The 25,663-nt window shown below is 50.6% G+C and overlaps 1 protein-coding gene across 1 annotated transcript; it reads right to left on the reverse strand.

The window, feature by feature from the left end:
* Positions 1-4,643: 4,643 nt before the first annotated feature.
* Positions 4,644-25,663, reverse strand: LOC133359931 (chitinase-like protein 3). The gene is made up of 12 exons (XM_061578492.1): positions 25,600-25,663; positions 21,775-21,899; positions 19,862-19,912; positions 19,319-19,517; positions 16,829-16,885; positions 16,404-16,569; positions 13,692-13,819; positions 11,485-11,596; positions 9,754-9,936; positions 8,502-8,624; positions 6,105-6,306; positions 4,644-4,831 (listed from the first exon to the last, which is right to left on the reverse strand). The coding sequence occupies exons 2-12, from the start codon at positions 21,809-21,811 to the stop codon at positions 4,644-4,646; spliced, it is 1,446 nt and encodes a 481-aa protein (XP_061434476.1). The 5' UTR covers positions 21,812-21,899; positions 25,600-25,663.

Below are 25,663 nucleotides of genomic sequence, written 5' to 3' on the forward strand. Positions count from 1 at the left end.
CCGGCTGGGTACGGGTAGCCGGCTATCGGGTAGGGTACGGGTATCGGGTACCCGATTGCGACCTCTGGGATGAAGCCATGTTGCAGGCGTGGGTGGGTTGATTCTAGGAACTTGAATTGTGAGAAGAAACAAGACGTTGGGAAATGAGTGACAAACGGTTACTCACCAGTGACTCACGGCCTTCTCACTCATTGGTTGGGGTGAGTCACGTGCGGCTACCTGTACCCAGCCGCACCAGGGTCGCAAACGGCTACCCGTACCCGTACCCGGCCGGGTACGGGTAGCCGGGTATCGGGTAGGGTACGGGTATCGGGTACCCGATTGCGACCTCTGGCATAAGCACAGACAACAGTCAGTGTTCCTCTCTGAGATGGAAGTCTCATTAAGGCGACCCTCTCCTCCACTGGGACAAACTCCAACTGAACAGCACCCAGCCGGGGGCTTGTGAGTATCACCACACCTGCCCCGGGGCCTCCCACCAGGGGTTACTCCGGAATAGTAGAGAGACCACCTCAGATCGAGAAGATTGGTTCCAGTGCCAATGCTGCGTGTGGCTATGTCGAGTCGATACTTTTCCATCTCCTCCACCAGCTCCGACTTCTTCCCCCCCAGTGAGGTGACATTCAGCGTCACAATAGCCAGTGTCCATCGCCAAGGTCCAGTCCGTCCGAGACCATCCTTTCCCCTTGCCATACTGGCATCGCACCCACCCCTCACCCTTCGTCCTGCGGATGGAGGACCCACAGGACGGTGCCACGTAACCATTTCTGGCTGGGCCCGACCGGATTACGTGGGTCACCCGGCCACCAGGTGCTTGCCGGCGAACACCACCCCCAGGTGTGATCCGATACGGACGGAACCGTAGCTTATCGGCTGCTGTTGCTGTTCAGGACTGAGAAAAAGAAACTGGCAAAAATTTGTTTCAAATATTACGACTATATTTCTTTTATTTTACCAAGTAAGGCCGACTGAGCTATGAAGCTCTTTTTCACAGATGTCCAGTAGGGGTACGGGGTCAGAAAGTTACAACAAATAATAAAAACTATAGGAAAGGCGAGCAAAGCACTAAAACGAATTAACTAAAAAAGTAAAAAAATACCTTTTTATTTTACGAGGTAAGGCCCACTTAGCTATTAGTTATATTTTAAAAATCGACCTGGCCACAAATGATAGCTCAACGAAGTGGTTTATCGTCATCGTGTGGAAATTTATAGCAGCCAAATACTTTAAATACGTAGTGATGCTGATTGTAAATGTGAAGAGAAAAACCGGAGAACCCAGAAAAAAATCTAAGCGACCGCGGAGAGAACATGCAAACTCGAAATATATAACAGGCATAGTCACGGTCGGGATCGAACCCACGAACTTTTGCATAACAGGCGAGGTAGTTAACATCTCCTAGCCACCGTGGCGCCCACTGAGCTATATAGCTCTTTTTCAGAAGCAAACTGGCCACATAGTTCAACGAAGTGGTTTATCATCATCGTGTGGATATGTATAGCAGCCATACACTCTAAACGCGTGATGTTGATTCTAAATATAGAGGGAAAACCCGGAAGACTCGGAGAAAAAGTTCACGTGACCACGGACAGAACATGCAAACTCAAAATATACAGCAGGCTTTGCCAGGGTCAGGATCGAACGCATGACATTCTGCATATCAGGCGAGGAAGTTAACATCTCCTAGCCACTGTGGCGCCCACTGAGCTATGTAGCTTTTTTCAGAAGCAACCTGGCCACAAATGATAGTTCAACAAAGTGGTTTATCATCATCACGTGGTCATTTATAGCAGCCAAATACTTTAAACGCGCGATGTCGATTCGAAATGCGGAGGCAAGAACCGGAGAAAATTCCACGCTACCACAGGGAGAGAGACACGCAAATTCCCAAGCATACAACAAACGTCGTCAGGGTCGGGATCCAATCCACGACCTCCTGTATACCAGGCGAGGTAGTCAACATCTCGCCACCGTGGGGCGTCCGCTTGCTTTGACTACTACCACGACGTGAGACGTAACCCAGTGGCTTCAGGGTCCCGCCCTGCCCGGCAGAACCGCCACCGCCATTATCTGACGCGGGCGCGAGCAGTTCTTTGTCGCGATGATGATGTAACATCCGGGGACGACCACGTGTAGGGAAGTGTCGTAGAGTCCCACGTTCTTTCCCATCAGGAGTACGACCGCTTGCGTTGCGATCGAAACGTCGTAGTTTTTTGTTTTTTTATGTTATTTCTTTGAACCTATCTACGTGACTTTACCGAAATACCCAAAGAATGTAAAGTAATACATCTTACAACTGTATTCCTTCACAGAATAAACACATGGTTATTAACTGATTTAATAATAATCTGTTATATAATTACAACAAACGCCCCGCTCCTCCAGTCTCTGATCTCTGCACCTGATGGGGTTCAGCGATGGTGTTGTCCTGCTGCTCGATCTAAGCAATGGGGATTGTATATTTTCATTCAGACGTTGTCTTTCCGACAGACTTGTTCTACACCTGAGGACGGCTGCTTGCGTTGTGGCCGAAACGTCGTGAGAATTATTTTATGATGTTTTATTTTAATTATTTCCCTTCTAGGTGACTTTACCGAAAGAACCAAGAAGGCAGTGCGGATTGCTTCACTATTCTGGCAAATCGCCCGCTGAAGCTGGTTGATATCATTACCAGCGACACGTCACGGTGCCACTCACATTGTGAATTTTTTGGCTGAAGTGGTAAACTTATTGGCGCGTTTTGTTTACGTGACAAACCTTACTGGCTGTGTCGGGGGGCGGAGGGTTAGACACAACATTTATACTTTATGTGATCTAACCCCCAACATATGCCTTTAGTATGAATCGTTCTTTCAGTTTAACACGTAGGTTTTTAGGGGTTATTTCGTGTAAATATACGTGTCGTTAAAACTCGCCAACACCCGACGCAGTCACCTAGTAAGGGTTGTCACATAAACAGAACGTGACAATCAATAGTACAGCACTAGCGTATAGTGTAGTACTGTATATAGTAGTGTATAGTGTAGTGTATAGTAGTGTATAGTGTAGTGTATAGTAGTGTATAGTGTAGTCTATAGTAGTGTAGTGTGTAGTGTAGTGTACAGTAGTGTATAGTGTAGTGTATAGTAGTGTATAATGTAGTGTATAGTAGTGTATAGTGTAGTGTATAGTAGTGTATAGTACTGTATAGTGTAGCGTATAGTAGTGTATAGTGTAATGTATAGTATTGTATAGTGTAGTGTATAGTGTAGTGTGTAGTGTATAGTGTAATGTATAGTAGTGTATAGTGTAGTGTATAGTGTAGTAGTGTATAGTGTAGTAGTGTATAGTGTAGTGTATAGTAGTGTATAGTAGTGTATAGTGTAGTGTATATTGTAGTAGTGTATAGTGTAGTAGTGTAGAGTGTAGTAGTGTATAGTGTAGTAGTCTATAGTGTAGTCGTGTATAGTCTAGTGTATAGTGTGGTGTATAGTAGTGTAGTGTATAGTAGTGTATAGTGTAGTGTATAGTGTAGTAGTGTATAGTCTAGTGTATAGTGTGGTGTATAGTAGTGTAGTATAATAGTACAGCACACCGGTTGTGTATTGGAGAGCCAAGCCACAACATTTACAATCTGAGTAACGACGTTTCGCCAGTAATTACAACCAGCTTCATCAGGCGACAGCCAGATTTGTGGAGGAGTCCACCCGTCTGCTCTTTCCGGTTCAAACATCAACAACGCCGTGGGATAAGGCATGGTCGTCGGTTCGATGCGTACGCATTTTACCGTCTGAGCAATTTATAGAATCCGACGATTGGGAGGTTTTGTTGTCGTTGTTGCGTTACGATTTCGCGTTAGTTGAAATGAATGTTTACGTTGAACATTGACACGGGTTTTACACGGGTTACAGTTTGGTGCGATCTTTTGTTTTGTCGACAACGTTTTATTGAACTCCCCTCCCTCCCTCACCTCCCTCCCTCCCACCCTCACCTCCCTCCTTCACCTCCCTCCCTCACCTCCCTCACCTCCCACCCACCCTCACCCCCCTTCCTCACCTCCCTCCCTCCACTCCTCCCTCCTTCACCTCCCTCACTTTCCTCCGCCCCTCCCTCCCTCACCTCCCTCCCACCCTCACCTCCCACCCTCACCTCCCACCCTCACCTCCCTCCCTCACCTCCCTCCCACCCTCACCTCCCATCCTCACCTCCCTCCCTCACCTCCCTCCCTCACCTCCCTCCCACCCTCACCTCCCATCCTCACCTCCCTCCCTCACCTCCCTCCCACCCTCACCTCCCACCCTCACCTCCCACCCTCACCTCCCTCCCTCACCTCCCTCACCTCCCTCCCTCCACCCCTCCCTCCGCCCCTCCCTCCTTCACCTCCCTCACTTTCCTCCGCCCCTCCCACCCTCACCTCCCTCCCTCACCTCCGTCACCTCCCTTCCTCACCTACCTCCCTCACCTCCCTCCCTCACTTCCCTCCCTCACCTCCCTTCCTCACCTCCCTCCCACCCTCACCCCCCTTCCTCACCTCCCTCACCTCCCTCAACTCACCTCCCTCAACTCCCTCCCACCCTCACCTCGCTCACCTCCATACCTCCCTCACTCCCTTTCTCCCTCCCTCGCCTCCCTCACCGCCCTCCCCCAATCCTCGTTGGCGCAGCTTAGCGCCAATTAACGTCGACCAGGAGGAGGGCGAGGAGTAGAAGCGGCGGCATCAGGACGAGCTGGAGCGAGGCGTGACGACGCATCCGCTCCGCACGGCCCGGATAGTCGAAGGACGCGGAGGGCAGTGGTTCTAAGACCTCCTCCGTGCGGTTCAGCATGGAGGCCAGGCACTCATCGTAGGTCCCTGTGTGGAAGAAGAAGCAGCAGCGGCAGTAGCAGCGGCAGCCACAACTCTATGTCAAACTGAACCCCACTACTGCTGCCCACCCGTTCCCTCGCTCGACAATTCACTCACCCGCCCACCAACCCGTTCACTCGCTCGACCATTCACTCACCCGTCCATTCACTTGACTATTCACTCATTCACACACCGACCCATTCACTTGCTCGAACATTAATTCACCTACCAACCTACCCGTTCACTCACTCGACCATTCACTCACCCACCCACTCACCAACCTGTTCACTCGCTCGACCATTCATTCACCCACACACCCAACTGTTTACTCACTCGTCCATTCACTCGACCATTCACCCACCAACCCATTTGCTCGCTCGACCATTCACTCACCCGCCCGCCTGTCCATTCACTCGACCATTCACTCACCCACCCACCAACCCGTTCACTCGCTCAAACATTCACTCACCCACCCACCAACCCATTCACTCACTCGTCCATTCACTCGACCAATCACCCACCAACCCATTTACTCGCACAAACATTCACTCACCCACCCACCCGTTCACTCACTCCTCCATTCACTCGACCATTCACTCACTCACTCACTCACCCAACCGTTCACTCACTCGTCCAATGACTAGACCAATCACCCTCCAACCCATTTACTCGCTCGACCATTCACTCACACGCCCCCACCGTCCATTCACTCGACCATTCACTCACTCACTCACACACCCACCCGTTCGCTCGCTCGACCATTCACTCATCCACCAACCCACCCATTAATTGACTCGAACATTCACTCACCCACCCGTTCACTCACACATCCATTCACTCGACCAATCACTCACCCACCAACCCATTCACTCACCCACCCATCCGTTCATTCACTCGACCATTCATTCACTTACCCACACACCCATCCCGTTCATTCACTCGACCACTCATCCACCCACCAACCCATTCACTCACTCGAACATTCACTCACCCACCCGTTCACTCACTCATCCATTCACTCGACCAATCACTCACCCACCAACCCATTCACTCACCCACCCGCCCATTCATTCACTCGACCATTCATTCACTTACCCACACACCCATCCCGTGCATTCACTCGACCACTCACCCACCCACCAACCCATCCACTCACTCGACTATTCACTCACCATCCCACCCACCCGTTTATTCACTCGACCATTCACTCACTCACTCGCCCATCTGTAGACGTTACCTGTTTGGGTTTCGAGGTTACCTGTGCGGGTTTCGAGGTTACCTGTGCGGGCGTCAAAGTTACCTGTGCGGATGTCGAGGTTACCTGTGTGGTTGTCGAGTTTACCTGTGCGGGTGTCGAGGACTCTGTTCATGGCGCTCAGGAGAGGGTGTCTCCCCTGCTGGCACGTGGTCCCAGTGAAGTCGTCGAAATCCAGGGACCAGAGAACGGCGCCAGCAAGACCCTTGCTCTTTAGCCAACACAGCTGCAACGCCACAATGGAAGGCCGACGTCAGAGTCTGACCGTCTGTCTCTGTCTGTCATTGTCTAGACACCCCCATCAGAGACTCGGTCTGTCTCTGTCTGCCATTGTGTAGACACCCCCATCAGAGACTCGGTCTGTCTCTGTCATTGTCTAGACACCCCCATCAGAGACTCGGTCTGTCTCTGTCTGTCATTGTCTAGACACCCCCATCAGAGACTCGGTCTGTCTCTGTCATTGTCTAGACACCCCCATCAGAGACTCGGTCTGTCTCTGTCTGTCATTGTCTAGACACCCCCATCAGAGACTCGGTCTGTCTCTGTCTCTGTCATTGTCTAGACACCCCCATCAGAGACCCGGTCTGTCTCTGTCTCTGTCATTGTCTAGACACCTCCATCAGAGACTCGGTCTGTCTCTGTCTCTGTCATTGTCTAGACACCTCCATCAGAGACTCGGTCTGTCTCTGTCTCTGTCATTGTCTAGACACCCCCATCAGAGACTCGGTCTGTCTCTGTCTGTCATTGTCTAGACACCCCCATCAGAGACTCGGTCTGTCTCTGTCTCTGTCATTGTCTAGACACCCCCATCAGAGACTCGGTCTGTCTCTGTCTCTGTCATTGTCTAGACACCCCCATCAGAGACCCGGTCTGTCTCTGTCTCTGTCATTGTCTAGACACCTCCATCAGAGACTCGGTCTGTCTCTGTCTCTGTCATTGTCTAGACACCTCCATCAGAGACTCGGTCTGTCTCTGTCTCTGTCATTGTCTAGACACCCCCATCAGAGACTCGGTCTGTCTCTGTCTGTCATTGTCTAGACACCCCCATCAGAGACTCGGTCTGTCTCTGTCTCTGTCATTGTCTAGACACCCCCATCAGAGACTCGGTCTGTCTCTGTCTCTGTCATTGTCTAGACACCTTCATCAGAGACTCGGTCTGTCTCTGTCTCTGTCATTGTCTAGACACCCCCATCAGAGACTCGGTCTGTCTCTGTCTGTCATTGTCTAGACACCCCCATCAGAGACCCGGTCTGTCTTTGTCTCTGTCATTGTCTCTGTCCACTACAGAAGCGACCTGGCCACAAACGATAGCTCAACGAAGTGGCTCATGACGTGGAAATATAAAGCAGCAGTCAAATACTCTCAATGTGTGACGTTGATTCTAAATGTGGAGAGATAAACCGGACGACCCGGAGAAAAATCCACCAGACGACGGGGACAGAGAGAGAGAGAGACTAAAACTCCAAATACTGTATACAGCAGCAGGCATGAGGTTTGGGATCGAATCCACGACCTCCTGCATACCGGGCGAGGCAGTTAATATCTCCTAGCCACCTTGGTGTCAGAGTTGGTTTGGATTGAACCCATGAACTCCTTACTCTCTGGTTCTTTCGGTAAAGTCACGTAGGTATAAAATAAAATAAATCATACAAGCATCCATCATAAGGTGGGAAAGCATGGTCTGCTGCTGAGGCAGACTGTTTTAAAAGGTTTTAAATGGGTGTAGCTCAAGGGTCATAAAGAAGTGGCCGGGGCTAGTGATGTTAATGTGAGAAATTAGCATGTAAAAGTAAGCTAGGGGAGCGGCCTCCTAGACGAAGGCATGGAAGTGGCTATGTTAATGTGAGTGATTAGCATGATGTTAATGTGAGAAATTAGCATGTAAATTCAGCTAGGGGAGCGGCCTCCTAGACGAAGGCATGGAAGTGGCTATGTTAATGTGAGGAATTAGCATGAACTCCTGTATAACATGCGACGTAGGTAACATCTCCTAGCCACTGTGGGCGTCATGGTCGGGATTGAACCTCCACCACCTCCTGCACACCTGGCGAGGTAGTTAACATAATTCTAGATTTGAAGCTTTCGTGACTGCAAGGATTCATACTCTAAGATTTTTTCGGTAAAGTGACGTAGGTAAAAAATAAAATTAAAATTAATAAAAGTGAAATAAAAATCACGACGTTTCGGAGGCAACACAAGCTTACATCTTCAGGTGGAACCGTCACAGCACGATAGCTGTATCAAGTATAGGTAGTTAACATCTCCTAGCCACCACAACGTTAGGGCTGGAATCGAACCCACGACCTCCTCCGGCACCCCGAAGCGAGGCGGTTAACGTTCCCCTATCCAGCGCGGCGCCCTCGCGAGATGGCACGGGCGGTGGGACAAACACCGCGGGTCGCGGGGCGACGGCTCCGTCACCTTGTAGGTGAAGCTGCGCGTGTCGTCGTAGCCCAGCCACTGGTCATCCAGGTGAGCGTAGGGCACCGCCTGCTCCTCCAGCCACTCCGCGTTGTACTGGTCCTGGCGCAGACGCTGGCACACCTGGGGGGCGGCGCGCGAGAGCCGGGGAGAAGACGGGGTCATGGCGCCTTAACTCTTCGTGATCGGCATCTTTAGTCGTCGTCGTCTTCGACGCGGGAACTATTCGCTGTCGGATGTAGGTCACCCCCCTTTGCATACGAGCCGATTCGTATCGCATATCTCGTCTCCTTCCTTGTTGCCCTACACTCCTCTTCGATGTTTCTTGTTCATGTTTTTGTTTGTTGCGGTTGCACCCGAGTCAAGAGCCGTATGGCTCACAGGGTTATCTATATATATGTATAAAAGGGAAATTTGTGAATATGTGTGTCTGTTCGAAATGTTTAGCATACTTCCCAACATGCAACAAACTTGAAATTTGTCATGTGGGTAGCTTCCAGACTCTACACAATGCAAAACAGACTAAAAATAGACTTTTGTATTTTGCGGGGGTGGGGGGGGGACACAATAATAGATATATTTTTCACGGCAAGTGAGCGGTGACGTCATATCTGTGATGTCACCCACATGCGGCAGCGTCACGCAGTGTGCCTGTTGACGTCATGCTCCCCCCCCCGAACTTTCCGCGTAGGCCGTGTATTAATCCAAGACAAGAATCCAAGTCCCGGGTGAAGCCGGGTAGTAAAGCTAGTAGCCGACTCAACACTGCACCATAGACTCAACACTGCACCATAGACTCAACACTGCCCATAGACTCAACACTGCCCCATCGACTCAACACTGCACCATAGACTCAACACTGCACCATAGACTTAACACTGCAACCATAGACTCAACACTGCACCATAGACTCAACACTGCACCATAGACTCAACACTGCACCATAGACTCAACACTGCACCATAGACTCAACACTGCCCATAGATTCAACACTGCCCCATCGACTCAACACTGCACCATAGACTCAACACTGCCCATAGACTCAACACTGCCCATAGACTCAACACTGCACCATAGACTCAACACTGCCCATAGACTCAACACTGCACCATAGACTCAACACTGCCCCATAGACTCAACACTGCCCCATAGACTCAACACTGCCCCATAGACTCAACACTGCCCCATAGACTCAACACTGCCCCATAGACTCAACACTGCACCATAGACTCAACACTGCGCGCGGGGCCACCTCGTAGTAGGCGAGCGTCCCCTCCGTGCCCGTGAACGCGCCGGCCTCGCCGGGTCCGGAGGTCGGCGCTCCGAGCGCCGTTCCGGCACCGCTCAGAGTGAACGTCGTGCCGTAGGCCGGCACCCCCACCACGAGCTTGGAGGGGGGCACGCCCCTGTCCAGCCACAGCTTCACGGCTGACTCCTGTTGGGGAGGGGGGGGGGTTGGTGGGACGAGTGTGCCAAAGGATGGCACGAGTTATTGAAATAAAATCGTCCGAATCGGAATGTTGTATTCATGCTGGAGGAGGAAGCTAAATAGATACAAAACTCATGTTCTTGGTTCTTTCGGTAAAGTCACGTAGAATGGAAATAATAAAATAAAATAAATGTAACATAATACATTTTATTATTATTTTATTATTTCCCTTCTACGTGACTTTACCGAAAGAACCAAGAAGATGAATCCCTGCGGTCACGAAAGCTTGAAATCGAGATACAAAGCTATTCTTTAAAATCACAGATGTCAAGCAACGGGGAAATCCCCCAGGACGTTACAACAACAAACAGCACACACACAAACACGACAGCAGTGCGAAGTATAGCAAAAGGTAAATAAGTCACTGAGTAAAACTTAAACACAAATACAACTATGAACATATTCTTTGGGTCTTTCGGTGCAGTCACTTAGATAGGTTAAAAAAAATAGCCAAAGATATCTTTACCGAAAGACCCAAAGAATATTAATTACTGCATTCACGAAAGCTTTAAGTCAAAACTATGAACTACGTATTTTTTTCTTACCAGGTAAAGCCCACTGAGCTATGAGCTTATTTTTTTTTCAGAAGCGACTTGTCCATCACAAATGATAGCGCAACAAAAGTTGGCTTATCATATATAGGAGTCAAATAATCGAAGTGATCTAAGCGCGTGTTCCAAAATCAACTCCGAACCCCGAAAGGAGAGGAATTTGACAATTGTATAAGGGCGGGACAGCCACCTCATCCCACCTCCCCCACTCCCAAATAAATACATTTCCACCAGAGCCTACGCTAACCACGCTACACCACTGCCTCCAACGCAACCATTTTGTTATCCACCCACTCGCTCACCCACCCACTGACTCGCTCACCCACCCACTGAGTCACCCACCCACTGATTCGCTTACCCGACCACCCACTTACCCACCCACTGACTTGCTCATATGAACACCTGTTCATCCACCCACCCACTGACTCGCTCACCCACCCATCCACCCACCCACTCACCCACCCATCCACCCACTGACTTTCTCACCCGACCACCTGCTCATCCACCCACTGACTCGCTCACCCACCCACCCACTCACCCACCCACTGACTCGCTCAGTTGATCACCCACTCACCCACCCACTGACTCCCTCACCCACCCACTCACACACCGACTCACTCACCTATCCACCCCACCCACTCACTCACTCGACCACCCACCCATTCACCCACCCACCTACTCACCCCACCACCTGCTCACCCTACCACCCACTGACTCGCTCACCCACCCACCCACTCAGCCACCCACCCACCCACTCAACCACCCACCCACCCACTCACTAACTCTCCCACCCGACCACTCAACGACTCACTCACCACCCACCCACTCACCCACCCATCTACTTGCACACCCGGCTCTCTCACAGGGCGGCAGCCCCCCCCCCCCCGTTTAAATCGGAGCACCCAGGGTCCACGCCGACCGCGCCAGCGCCACTCGATCTCACCGTCGTGGTCTGCTCCGGGTAGAGGGAGGAGGAGAAGAGGGGGCTGTGGTGACTGGTTTGTCCGTTCCAGTTCTGCATGTCGTAGCACATGACGTTGATGAAATCCAGGTACCTACGGGGAATGACAACGGCGCTCAAGGACCCAGTTTTTCTTACGATCATCGCCGTCGTCAGCATCATCGTCCCCTCGCCAACCACGTGTTCCGCATCCCCGTTATTCGCATACCCTTCGGCGTACCAATTTTTGTGTATCCGCGGTTTATCATTGTGAGTGGCACTTGTGATTTCAAATCAGAATATTTATTTAGACTCGAGGAATCCAATGGGCCACGAAGCTCTTGTTCATAGATGGCCAGTAGTCTTCACAGATGTCCAGTAGTCTTCACAGATGACCCGTAGTCTTCACAGATGACCATTAGTGTTCACAGATGCCCAGTCGTTTGAACATATGTCCAGTAGTTTTCACAGATGACAGCCAGTAGTTTTCACAGATGTCCAGCAGTTTTCACAGATGTCCAGCAGTTTTCACAGATACCCAGCAGTTTTCACAGATGCCCAGTAGTTTACACAGATGTCCAGCAGTGTTCACATATGGACAGTAGTGTTCACAGATGTCCATTAGTATTCACAGATGACCACTAGTTTACACAGATGTCCAGTAGTGTTCACAGATGGACAGTAGTCTTCACAGATGAACAGTAGTCTTCACAGATGTCCAGTAGTATTTACAGATGGCCAGCAGTCTTCACAGATGCCCACTAGCTTACACAGATCACCCGCAATCTGCGGTGTCTCCGTGCATCGTCTCATCTCCCCCAGCTCTGCCACCGCCGTCTTCCCACCACCAGGTGGAGGTAGTGGATAGGCAAAGCCTTCTGAACAACCACTTCATCACCGTCATCATCATGGACTTCAACCCTCGGTATTAAAGATAAATAACATAATTTTAGCGTGCTTATTTAGTGATTTGACCATTTGTTTTTTTTAATGCATATTGCATTTGTGTTTGGTGAAATATACAGGTCAACCCCTTATCAGTGCCTGTCTTATTACAGACCAATTCCGGCCTCATTGGTCACCCCGTGTCCCTTATACATGCCAACGTTCGTCCGACAAAGTCCCATCACAAGGGAGAAACACAAACAAATAGACAACCATTTTTTTACTCTTTGGTTCTTTCGGTATAGTCACGTAGAAATAAATTAAATTAAATAATGGAATACGACGTTTCGATTGCAACACAAGCAACCGTCATCGGGTAGAAAACAAATCTCGTAAACTGTTTGTCTCCGTGTCAGTGTTTTGTCTCTCTCTCAAATGTAGCAATCTTTGGAAGAACGTAATCAACCAGGTAGGGTGTTGACTGTTGTGTTAGCCGACTCTCTCTGTTGTATTGCATTGTGTTTATACGCTCTCTAGGTTTGTTTTCTACCTGATGACGGTTGCTTGTGTTGCAATCGAAACGTCGTATGCTATTATTTAATTTATTTTCTTTCTACGTGACTTTACCGAAATAACCAAAGAGTAATTCCTGCAGTCACGAAAGCTTCAAATCAAGTTTTAACAATTTTGATCGAACCCACAGCCTCCTGTATACCGAGAGAGGTAGTTAACATCTCCTAGCCACCGTGGTGATGATGAGAAAGGTGCAAACTTAAAATATACAGCAGGTGTCAGGGTCAGTATCGAACCCACGGCCTCATGTATACCAGGTGAAGGAGTTAACATCTCCTAGCCACCGCTGCACCCCTTCGTATTGTGTATTTAACATCATAACCTTGGCTGGCCGAAAGAGGCTCATCTATTTAATCAATTCATTAAACTTTATTTGAAGCTTTCGTGACTGCAAGAATTACTCTTTGGTTCTTTCGGTGAAGTCACGTAGAAAGAACATAAATGAAATAAGAGAATACTATTGTTTAATTTTTTTTTTCTAAGTGACTTTACCGAAAGAACCAATAAGTAATTCATTAAATTAAATAGTTTTGCAAGAATTCGCCCCCACTAAAGAGGGCATCGCATTACTTTACAGTACATAGATTCAATTAAGGCAGCCCTGCCGATAAAATCAAGACACTTGTATCGTAAAATGTATCAAAACGAGAGGACATAATCTTGGAAAAAGCTACAAGGGCAAAAAAGAGTTTCCTGCCGTCGCCACACTTGGTGTTGGACCCCCTCCCTGCCCTCCAATGAAGGCGCCTTACTGGTGAATCTTCTCCACCTCGTAGCTGCCGTCGACTATGCTCGCGATGGGCGACACGGCCACGGCGAGGAGCAGCCGCGGCCTACCCTGGGCCAGCGCCTCCTCGTCGTCGAAGGCAGTCCGCAGCTCCTGCGGCGGGGATGGACAATCGGCCTTCGGGGTGAGTCTCGTACACAAGGAGAGTGAACCGTCATCGCCACCACGCGATCGACCAACGTCACGTGAGCGACCATCGTCACGTGAACAATCATCGTCACGCCCATTTTGGTCATCACCCTCGCAGCAGCAGTAGCGGTTTTTGGATCATCTTCTTGGTTCTTTCGGTAAAGTCACGTAGAAGGGAAGTAATAAAATAATACAAAATTATGTTTTATTTTTATTATTTTACTACTTCCCTTCTACGTGACTTTACCGAAAGAACCAAGAAGATTAATCTTTGGGTAAAGTCACGTAGAAGGGAAGTAATAAAATTATAAAAAATTATGTTTCATTTTTATTATTTTATTGCTTCCCTTCTACGTGACTTTACCGAAAGAACCAAGAAGATGAATCCCTGCAGTCACGAAAGCTTTAAATCGAAATTTTGGATCATCGTTCAATAAAGATGGCGGTCACCGCATTGTGCGGCACTTTCGGACGCTTGTCGTCGTCGTTGCGTTGAGTTTGCAATCCTTCCTCCCGCCACCTCCGATTTTCACGATTTGCTACATATGGTGCCAAAGATGTTCAACATACATATATGGGTGGGGTTAGTGGACGAGTAGGCGGGTGGTTGGCCATCACCGCATCGCGTGCACTTTCGGACGAGCCCTTCTGCGGCCGTTTAGAACGCACTTTTAAATCATTGTCGTCCAGACTGACAAACTCATTCGCACCATACGTAGCCAACCGTGCTAATTGTAGCTGCCGCGGAAGACAACAAAACTAAACACAAGAAGCAGTTCTAAAGAAACGAGGATGACCCGATCATGGGACCTTTCTTTCCAGTATCAAAATATTTTTTCTACGATTTCTGGTAAAGATGTTCAAACACCAAACATAAACCTCTTGTAAGGATTCAAATTACTTCACTAACCACACACACGCAGGTCGTGTGGTGAGCATGCAAACAAACACGCTCTGATAATAATGTTACAAGCATTGCCTCTCAAACTGATTGGTCTACACCAGAGACAGCAGCCGTCTTTAGGGCCTCGTCTCACTCCCAGTGTCAAAAGGCGAACAGTACAAGGACAATGTACCATCGGAGCATTTATAGCTCGGGGTGAGCAGCTACTAAATGGGAAATTTTTGTCAGTATTAAAGGATAAAAAACACAAGAATAGGCTTTTATCCTTTCTGGAAATAAAACAGCAGCTGCGTTGAAATGTTCAAACACCAAATATAAACCTTTTGCAATGAATCATGTTACTACATTTTCCACACACAGTACTTGTGATGAACATGCAAACAAAGAGCATGCTCTGGTCATATATGATGCATTGTCTGTTGGTTGCATGTTCACCACAAGTACGTGTGGTTAATGCAGACATGATTCCTAGCAAAAGGTTTCTGTTTGGTGTTTGAACATCTTAACACAACTCCTGTGTTATTGCCAGCAAGGGTAAATACTCTTTGGTTCTTTCGCTAAAGTCACGTAGGTGAAAAATAAAAAAGTAAAAATAAATAAAAGTAAATTCAATCACGACGTTTCGGGCGCAACACAAGCGTCCATCATCAGGTGGTGGACGACCACAGCAAGAAACAATCGCTGAAGTAGGCAAAAGAGCCGCTTGTAACAAGGGATTCTATAGATGAGGGAGGGGGGAGGAGCCAAGGATAGAGTGTGTGGGGGTAGGGCGTAGGTCAGAGGGGAGTGGAAAAGCAGCATGCTCAAAATGCACGGAAGTTAGCCGTGCATTTTGAGCCCAATGAGCGGAACCCCGAGTGAACGCCGTGCGGGTCGTCCCTTGCTGGAACGCAGCGGTGGAGGGGGGGCACACCTTCAGTGAGGTATCGCGGCTCATTCGTGGCGAGCACTTTGCGTGTTCGTAATGAGCGCGACCTCGGAATGACGTATCCGTTCGGCCAACGGAAGCCAATGCATCTCAGTGGCCGTGGAGTCTCCAACCCACCCTGCCTTCGCCACTTTCACGAGTTCGGTTGCGTCGCGCGTAAACGCGCGCACTTGAATGCGCTGGGCACAGGACAGACGTTACAATATTCAAACCTCGATTTAAAGCTTTCGTGACTGCAGGGATTCATCTTCTTGGTTCTTTCGGTAAAGTCACGTAGAATGGAAACATAATAATTTATAATGTTTCATTATTTCCATTCTACGTGACTTTACCGAAAGAACCAAGAAGAATATTCAAACCGCTCATAGCGCAAGTTATGGTGCGTGTGGTTCATGTGGACTGTGACAGGCCCGTGTCCATTAGGTGTTGAAGCCACAACCGTCATTCAACGGTTGTTCACGAGATGACGGTCGTTTGACGGTTGTTCAGGCTACCATGATTGTTACACGGTTGTTCTCATGACCACGGTTGTTCCACGGTCGTTCACGCGACAACCGTCAGTCAACGGTTGTTTTCGAGGACAGTCATTCGACGGTTGTTCACGCGACCACGGTCACACTCGGCCAATGCGGCTCGGAAGCCCAATGAGCGGAGAGCCGAGTGAACGCCGTGTGGGTCGTCCCTGGCTGGAACGCAGCGGTGGAGGGGGGCCACACCTTGAGCAGGGACGTGAAGCGCTGCTTGTCCACTGCGGGGCTGCCCCTCTGCGCCGGGTACTCCCAGTCGAGGTCGAGGCCGTCGAAGCCGTACGTGCGCAGGAAGTCGACAGCGGACGCGATGAACGCTTTCCTGTGTTCCCTCCTCGATGCCATCGCCGAGAACCTGGGGCGGGGGCGATGGCGCGGTGAGACGCAGGGATGTAGGGGTGCAGGGATGCAGGGGTGCAGGGACGCAGAGATGCATAAGTTCAAGACAGGTGGGTACATGAAAAAGTCCAAGACACGTGCGTACGTGAAGAAGTTCAAGACACGTGCGTACGTGAAGTAGTTGAAGACACGTGCGAACATGAATAAGTTAACGACACATATTGAGATAGAGGCATAGTGAGAGAGCAGTGTACTGGCGGCCTCCTTGGACTCACCTCTCCACCCCGAACACGTAGCCGCCAACCGACAGCAACACCTGAAGCTCCGGGTTCCTGCGAAGCGCGAGAGAGCGACCAGTTTGGGTGGCAATTCCACGGTGCCTCCCTCCACAACAACGAGATACGTTGTCAGTTCAATCGCGTCGCTCGTGAACCGCACGCGCTGTAATCTGCGGCACGAGCGGTTCGAACGTCGCGCGGCTCGCCGGCGCTCGGTTGCGAGCTCGTGGGAGTGGCCACGGGCCCGGGGTGGTTGGTGGAGACTCCCCAGAGGTCGCAAACGGGTTTTGATTCCTTACCCGTACCCGGCCGCACCAGGGTCGCAAACGGGTACCTGTACCTGGCCGGGTACGGGTAGCCGTTCCTTACCCGTACCCATACCCTACCCGAAATGAGTGACAAACGGTTACTCACCAGTGACTCACGGCCTACCCGTACCCGTACCCAGCCGTACCAGGGTTTTCTATCTACGTGGCTTTACCGAAAGACCCATAGAACTATGGAGTCGGTAGGCGGCACTGTCGAGCTCTGCACCAACCGTCTCCAAGAAGGCTGAATATTTTTAACTGCTGTTTGGTGCATAAGCCAGAGGTCGCAAACGGATTTTGATTCCTTACCCGTACCCGGCCGCACCAGGGTCACAAACGGGTATCGGGTAGGGTACGGGTATCGGGTACCCGGTTGCGACCTCTGAGACTCCCCGACCGCCGGGGCTGCGTTGGCTTGCGGGTTGCCGAGCGAGCACGCGCCATCGCGAGGTCGCGCTCGTTACGGACACGCAAAGGGGTGCTCATCTTGCGAATGAACCGCGGATGCCTCGCCGATCTCGTCGGGGAGCTGCAGGTCACCGCCATCACCGTCATCGTCGTCATCACACGGAATCCGGGTTGTCCTCGTGGAGGCTTTTCGGCTGACCGTCGAACAACGGCGGCGGTCACCGCATCATCGTTGCGCGGCGCTTTCGGACGCGCTTCTGCGGCCGTCTGGAACGCTCTTTCCTTACGGTATTATGAAGCCTCCGTGAGTTACGCAATCCGTAAATCATCATGATCTAGATTTAAAAACTCGTTTCTACCGAACTGCTTTTTGTGCTTAGGTCATTGCCTTTCCCCTGCACTTCCGATGAGCACGGTCGGCTACGTATGGCGCCAAAGGAGTTCAAGGTACGTACGCACATACGGCGTGATGATGTCAGCCGCACCCAACGGTTTTGTGCGTCGCGCCGACGTCACCTCGCGCTCCGGCCAGTCGCACGAACGTGCGGTGGGGGGGCGTGGGCGTCACATCGTGCCGTCGTGTGACATTCGTACAAAGTTTTGCCGGCTGACCGATCCGGAGGACGGTAAGTAAGGGCGGATGGTGACATCTGAATGGAGGGTCGGTCGACTACGTTTGGAAATGGTTTGGCTGGCTGGCTGGCTGGCTCGACGGAGGAACGGATGCATGTTGCGTATGTACGTATGGATGTTGAACTTTCTTTCGCGCCGTGCGTAGCCCACCGTGCCGATCGGAGGTGATAATCCTGCATCTCCAAGAATGTCGTGGCGGCTGATGGACGGTCGGACGGTCACGTCTAAAGAACCACGTGACCTGCTATGTTCGGGGGGGGGGAGTTTTGCTAGATAGACGGATGATCAGACGGTCACGTCTAAAGAACCACGTGACCTGCTATGTTCGGGGGGGGGGGGAGTTTTGCTAGATGGACGGACGATCAGACGGTCACGTCTAAAGAACCACGTGACCTGCTATGTTCGGGGGGGGGGGGGGGGGTTTGCTAGATAGACGGACGATCAGACGGACACGTCTAAAGAACCACGTGACCTGCTATGTTCGGGGGGGGGGGGGGAGTTTTGCTAGATGGACGGACGATCAGACGGTCACGTCTAAAGAACCACGTGACCTGCTATGTTCGGGGGGGAGGGGGGGAGTTTTGCTAGATGGACGGACGATCAGACGGTCACGTCTAAAGAACCACGTGACCTGCTATGTTCGGGGGGGGGGGGGGTTTGCTAGATAGACAGACGATCAGACGGTCACGTCTAAAGAACCACGTGACCTGCTATGTTCGGGGGGGGGGGGGGTTTGCTAGATGGACGGACGATCAGACGGACACGTCTAAAGAACCACGTGACCTGCTATGTTCGGGGGGGGGGGGGGGAGTTTTGCTAGATAGACGGACGATCAGACGGTCACGTCTAAAGAACCACGTGACCTGCTATGTTCGGGGGGGGGGGGGAGTTTTGCTAGATGGACGGAGGATCAGACGGTCATGTCTAAAGAACCACGTGACCTGCTATGTTCGGGGGGGGGGGGGGGGGGGAAATTTTGCTAGATGGACGGACGATCAGACAGTCACGTCTTAAGGACCATGTGACTGCTACATTATGAAAAAAGTTTTGGCGGCTGGATGGACGGACGCAGGCGGACGCGGGTGCAGGCCCCCCAGCATAAATTGGCACAACAACAAAAAACTCGGCATCCACTCACCTCTCCTTGAGTGCCGTGAGCAGCCGGTATGCGGTGGGGTCGTCGCCTCGTGCCGGCTGGACGGAGAACGCATCGTCCATCACGCCGAACGCGAACAGGACGTGGGAGCACGCGAACGGGTCCACGTTGCCCGCGCCGAAACTGCCCGCGCCGAGGCGTTCCTCCGCCCAGCTGGCGAAGTAGCAGATCTTCTTGAAGTCTGCGAGTGTAGGAAACGCACGTTAAAAGGCATCGAAAGTTAGCGCCCTTTCACCGTACTTCGTAATATTTTAAACAATGGATATTAATACGTAAAGATACTAACAACGTTATGGATGCATAATATTAAGAGAATCACGGCTAATCGATGCATTAACTAATTTTTACTCTAACTAAAACAGCGTGTCGTTAACAGGGAAATGGTCGGTAAGTGAAGGCACTACACTACACTATACACTACACTGCTATACACTACACTACTATAGTCTACACCAAGGCTCATGCGGCACGGGGCGGCGGATACGCGGCGTTGGTTCGGTGTGCAAACGTGTGCGTGCACAATACCTGAGGCTTGCGCTGGCGGAAGGGTGCAGATCGCCAGAAGCGCGGCCAAATCTGAAAGGCGAGGTCGTAAAGTGAGCGGAGTGCCACGCTAACTCAGATCGCCGCTGGCACGGCGTCCGAGTAAGTACTTCTCATAAACGCGCAAACTTTTAAAAGCCGCATCATGGGACCTTTTTCTGAGCGGTAGCCATGTATTAGGATTGGCTGTAACCTTTCCCGCAATAAAACAGCAGGAGCTGCGTTTAGATGTTCAACCGCCAAACAGAAACCTTTCTCAAGGAATAACCAAGTTACCACAGTAGCCACACACACGTGGTACAAGCGGTGAACATGCAAACACAAACGTGGCTCTGATAATAATGTTACGTGGCGTTTAAATTTCGATTGAAAGCTTTCGTGACTGCAGCGATTCATATTCTTGGCTATTTGGTAAAGTCACGTAGAAGGGAAATAATAAAATAATAATTTTACTGTTTTTTATTATTATAAATGTTTTATTCTTTTATTATTTCCTTTCTACGTGGTGCCTTTACCAAAAGAACCAAGAATATGAATCCCTGCAGTCACGAAAGCTTTAAATCGAAATCAAGAGTTGTGTTAAGACGTTCAAACAGCAAATAGATGAAAGCTAATTTTTTAGTTTCTTTCAATAAAGTCACGTAGAAAAATAAAATAATACATTCAATAATAGCATACGACGTTTCGATTGCTTGTGTTGTAATCGAAACGGCGTATGCTATTATTTAACTTATTTTTTTCTTCTTCTACGTGACTTTACCGAACGAACCAAAGAGTATTTCCTGCAGTCACGAAAGCTCCAAATCAAGATGAAAGCTTTTTCAAGGAACATGCAAACACAAACGCGGCTCTGACAATAATGTTACTTTGCGTTGTCTATGAATCTGATTGGCCTAGTCCCACTAGCAGTGTCAGACCAGAGAACGACGCCAAAAGGCGAACAGCACAAGGGCAATGCACCGTCAGGGCATTCATAGTTCGGGGTGAGCAGCTACGAAGTGGGCCACATTTTTTTGCCAGCATGAAAGAATGAAAATGAAATCAGAATAGACGTTAACCCTTTCTGTCAATAAACAAGAAAAGCTTTAAATCGAAAAAAGAAACAGCAGTTGTGTTAAGATGCTCAAACACCAAACAGAATACGTAAATTTTGACGGAAAACTTTCGTGACTGCAGGAATTCACATCCTTTGGTTCTTTCGGTAAAGTCACGTAGATCTAAAAAAATAAAAGTGAATAAAATAAAAACTACGACGTTTCGATCATAGCACAAGCGATCGTCATCAGGAGAATACGTAAACTTGAGCACACACAGACAAAGATCCCCCATATAGCCTTAACAGAGTGTAGGGGCAAGTGCTGATAGTGAGCACCTATGAAGGCCGGAACGGCACACGAGGGGGTGGGTGGCCAGCACCACGCCCGACCGCCTTTGTCTCCCCAGTGACGATGTTTACACACCGCTTCACCAGGTACTCATTTGAGGCTGAGTTGACCTAGGTGAGGCCCAAGACCGGTTCAGATAATCGCCACTTGGTGTTGGCCGCGAGCGGGAATCGAACTCGGGTCGCCGGGTTTATAGCGCAGCGCGTTAACCGCTACACTACCGCCCCCCACACACAGACACACACACACACAGACACAGCCACACACAGACAATCACACATACAGACACACACACAGACACACACACGCACAGACACAGCCATACACACACAGACACACATACACACACAGACACACACACACAGACACACACACAGACACACACACACAGACACACACAGACACACACACAGACATAGCCATACACACACAGACACACACACAGACACACACACACAGACACACACACACACACAGACACGACCACAACGACCGCGCTGCCGGACTCACAGGAGGTCAGAGGCGCCTGCCTCACGGGTGACCTCATGGTCCCCTCGGAACCCTGTTGGGGTGGCGAGGTATCCTCGGTGGGCCCGCAGAGACTGCCCGGGTGACTTCCTCTGTGCACGGTGGCCCTGCAGATGGCACAGAGCGCGAAACGTTGTTCGAAAAGGGCGTTTAGCGGTGGGGGGGGGGGGGGGGAGGAGGTTCAGGGGCAGGCGAACAGCAGCCACGGCCACGTGCATTTTTCTCGGCGTCTTTCTCGACACCGCCCCACCGAGCACCTGGACATTTAGAATGCAGGGACGTGCGGTCAGGGGAGGCAGGGGAGGCAGAGCCTCACCTGTGTAGAGAAGTTCCGTCGGACGTACTCGTAGACGGAGGTAAGTTAAGGGCTTTCGCCAGGGTTTATTAAAGCTGTTACAATATTACACAGCAGGGTGCACAACTCCCAGGGGCTAGCGGGGGTCCTACTCTGAGTCCGGGTCCCTGCCGGCTAGCTCCGGTCTCTCTCTCTCTCGTGTCGGATCCTGGAGTCTGCCGACTCCACCGAGCGGAGAGAGAAGCACCTCTACGGCTACTACCACCGGCTTCTCCCCAGACTCACCACTCGATCCCTCTCTCTACCCACTGGTTCCCTCTTCACCCTGCTTACTCTACCCGTTCCCGCAGTGACCCCCGCTTACGTCACGGGGTATCCCTTAAGTACCCTAGGAGATGTGACGTCATCGCACTGAACGGCACACCTGACGTCACGTCCCCAGTTTACTCCTCTACACCTGACCTGTCATACTCCAATGAAAAAAGCTGTTACTAAAATAAACAATCAAACTAAATAAATAACAAGACTTTTTCCACTGATCTGTGTTATAAATCTCATTCCTGTACGATACCAATAATTCTTATTGTCAAAATCGCCAAATTTGCGGAGCTCCGCTGCAAATGCAGGGAGAGACGAGAGGTGAGGCAGCGACGAGCTCTGCCTCCCCTCTGATTGCGCAACCCCTCAGTAACTGGATGGAGCGCGGGCAATAAGCGCGTGCCTGATGGACTGCCCCTAATATAGGGAGGGGGGGTGGAGTGGGTTTGGGTTGGATCGCGTAAACAGCGGCAGACACATAACTCGAAATGTGCGACGTTCATTCTGACAGTGACGTGTGGTGAGGTCAATGGCTAGGGGGGCATTGGCTAGTTAGTGTCAGAGCCAGATTCACACACTGAGGTGGGGGGGCGTGGCTTCACGTAGGGGGCGTGTCCTCACTGAGGGGGGCGTGTTAGACACGTCTCACCTGATGACGATTGCTTGTGTTGCGATCGAAACGTCGTGATCTATTGTTATTTTTTCTACCTACGTGACCTTACCGAAATAACCAAAGAAGACCTTGTAGTAGTTTGTTAAAGAGTATCTGGGGGATCTTTGTGCGAGCGAGTGAATAAGAGAACGGGTGAGTGGGCGAGAGTGGGTGAGTGTGAGTGACTGGGTGATTGAGTGTGTGGGTGAGTGGGATGGATGACTGAGATGGGTTAGTGAGAGAGTAGGTGAGTGTGTGAGTGAGGGTGTGGGTGAGCGAGAGAATGGCTGAGTGGATGGGCAAGTGGGTGAGTGATTGAATGGGTGAGTGAGTGAGTGAGTAGATGGGTGAGTGGATGGGTGATTGGGTGAGTGGATGGGTGAGTGGATTGGTGAGTGAGTGGATGGGTGAGTGAGTGGATGGGTGAGTGAGTGGGTGAGTGTGCGGGTGAGCGAGAGAATGGCTGAGTGGATGGGCGAGTGGGTGAGCGATTGGATGGGCGAGTGGTTGAGTGGATGAGTGAGTGAGTGGATGGGTGAGTGAGTGGGTGAGTGGATGGGCGAGTGAGTGGATGGGTGAATGAATGGTGAATGTGCGCGTGAGCGAGATAATGGCTGAGTGGATAGGCGAGTGGGTGAGTGATTGGATGGGTGAGTGAGTGAGTAGATGGGTGAGTGGATGGGTGATTGGGTGAGTGGATTGGTGAGTAAATGGTGAGTAAGTGGGTGAGAGTGCGAGTGAGAGGGTGAGCGAGTGAATGGCTGAGTAGATGGGCGAGTGGGTGAGCGATTGGACGGGTGGGTGAGTGAGTGAGTGGGTGAGTGGATGGGTGTTTGAGTGAGTGGATGTGTGAGTGAGTGAATAGGTGAGCAAGAGAACGGCTGAGTGGATGGGCGAGTAGGTGAGTGATTAGGTGAGTGAGAGAATAGGTGTGCAAGTGACAGATTGGGCGAGAGAATGGCTGAGTGGATGGGCGAGTGGGTGAGTATTGAATGGGCGAGTGAGTGGCTGAGTAGATGGGCGAGTTGGTGAGTGGCTGGGTGAGTGAGTGGATGGGTGACTGAGTGGGTGAGTGGGTGAGCGTGCAAGTGTGCGAGTGAGCGAGAGCATGGCTGAGTGGATGGGCGAGTGGGTGAGTGATTGGATGGGTGAGTGAGTGAGTATATGGTTGAGTGCGTTGATGGGTGAGTAGATGAGTGATTAGGTGAGTGAGAAAATAGGTGTGCAAGTGACAGATTGGGCAAGAAAATGGCTGAGTGGATGGGCGAGTGGGTGAGTATTGAATGGGTGAGTGAGTGGGTGAGTAGATGGGCGAGTTGGTGAGTGGCTGGGTGAGTGAATGGATGGGTGACTGAGTGGGTGAGTGGGTGAGTGGGTGAGCGTGCAAGTGTGCGAGTGAGCGAGAGCATGGCTGAGTGGATGGGCGAGTGGGTGAGTGATTAGATGGGTGAGTGAGTGAGTAGATGGTTGAGTGCGTTGATGGATGAGTAGATGAGTGATTAGGTGAGTGAGAAAATAGGTGAGCAAGTGACAGATTGGGCAAGAAAATGGCTGAGTGGATGGGCGAGTGGGTGAGTATTGAATGGGCGAGTGAGTGGGTGAGTAGATGGGCGAGTTGGTGAGTGGCTGGGTGAGTGAATGGATGGGTGACTGAGTGGGTGAGTGGGTGAGTGGGTGAGCGTGCAAGTGTGCGAGTGAGCGAGAGCATGGCTGAGTGGATGGGCGAGTGGGTGAGTGATTGGATGGGTGAGTGAGTGAGTATATGGTTGAGTGCGTTGATGGGTGAGTAGATGAGTGATTAGGTGAGTGAGAAAATAGGTGTGCAAGTGACAGATTGGGCAAGAAAATGGCTGAGTGGATGGGCGAGTGGGTGAGTATTGAATGGGTGAGTGAGTGGGTGAGTAGATGGGCGAGTTGGTGAGTGGCTGGGTGAGTGAATGGATGGGTGACTGAGTGGGTGAGTGGGTGAGTGGGTGAGCGTGCAAGTGTGCGAGTGAGCGAGAGCATGGCTGAGTGGATGGGCGAGTGGGTGAGTGATTAGATGGGTGAGTGAGTAGATGGTTGAGTGCGTTGATGGGTGAGTAGATGAGTGATTAGTTGAGTGAGAGAATAGGTGTGCAAGTGACAGATTGGGCGAGAGAATGGCTGAGTAGATGGGCGAGTGGGTGAGTATTGGATGGGTGAGTGAGTGAGTGGGTGAGTGGATGGGCGAATGGGTGAGTGATTGGATGGGTGAGTGAGTAGATGGTTGAGTGAGTGAGATAATGGATGAGTGTATGAGTGAGTGTAGTGTAGAGAGTAGTGTATAGTTCAGTGTATAGTGTAGTGTATAGTGTAGTGTATAGTGTAGTGTATAGTGTAGTGTATATTGTAGTGTATAGTGTAGTGTATAGCAGTGTATAGTGTAGTGTATTGTATAGTGTAGAGTGTAGTGTACAGTGTAGTGTATTGTGTAGTGTATAGTATAATGTAGTGTATAGTGTAGTCTATAGTGTAGTGTACAATGTAGTGTAAACGCACGTACGTTGAACTTCTCTCGCACCGTGCTCATCGGCGTTGCAGACTCGACGAGGACGCTGGGACTTGTCGGACGTGACAGAGATCGA

The sequence above is a fragment of the Lethenteron reissneri genome, chromosome 66, assembly GCF_015708825.2.
Source record: "Lethenteron reissneri isolate LAM-NWPU_2019-01 chromosome 66, ASM1570882v1, whole genome shotgun sequence".
NCBI lineage: Eukaryota > Metazoa > Chordata > Hyperoartia > Petromyzontiformes > Petromyzontidae > Lethenteron > Lethenteron reissneri.

Coding starts and splice junctions, on each gene's coding strand:
- LOC133359931 (XM_061578492.1), bottom strand. CDS start 21,811: ATGAGGTCACCCGTGAGGCAGGCGCCTCTGACCTCCT. Junction 16,570..16,828: donor TACGTGTTCGGGGTGGAGAG/GTGAGTCCAAGG, acceptor CCCCCGCCCCAG/GTTCTCGGCGATGGCATCGA. Junction 13,820..16,403: donor GCTTCACGTCCCTGCTCAAG/GTGTGGCCCCCC, acceptor TCCCCGCCGCAG/GAGCTGCGGACTGCCTTCGA.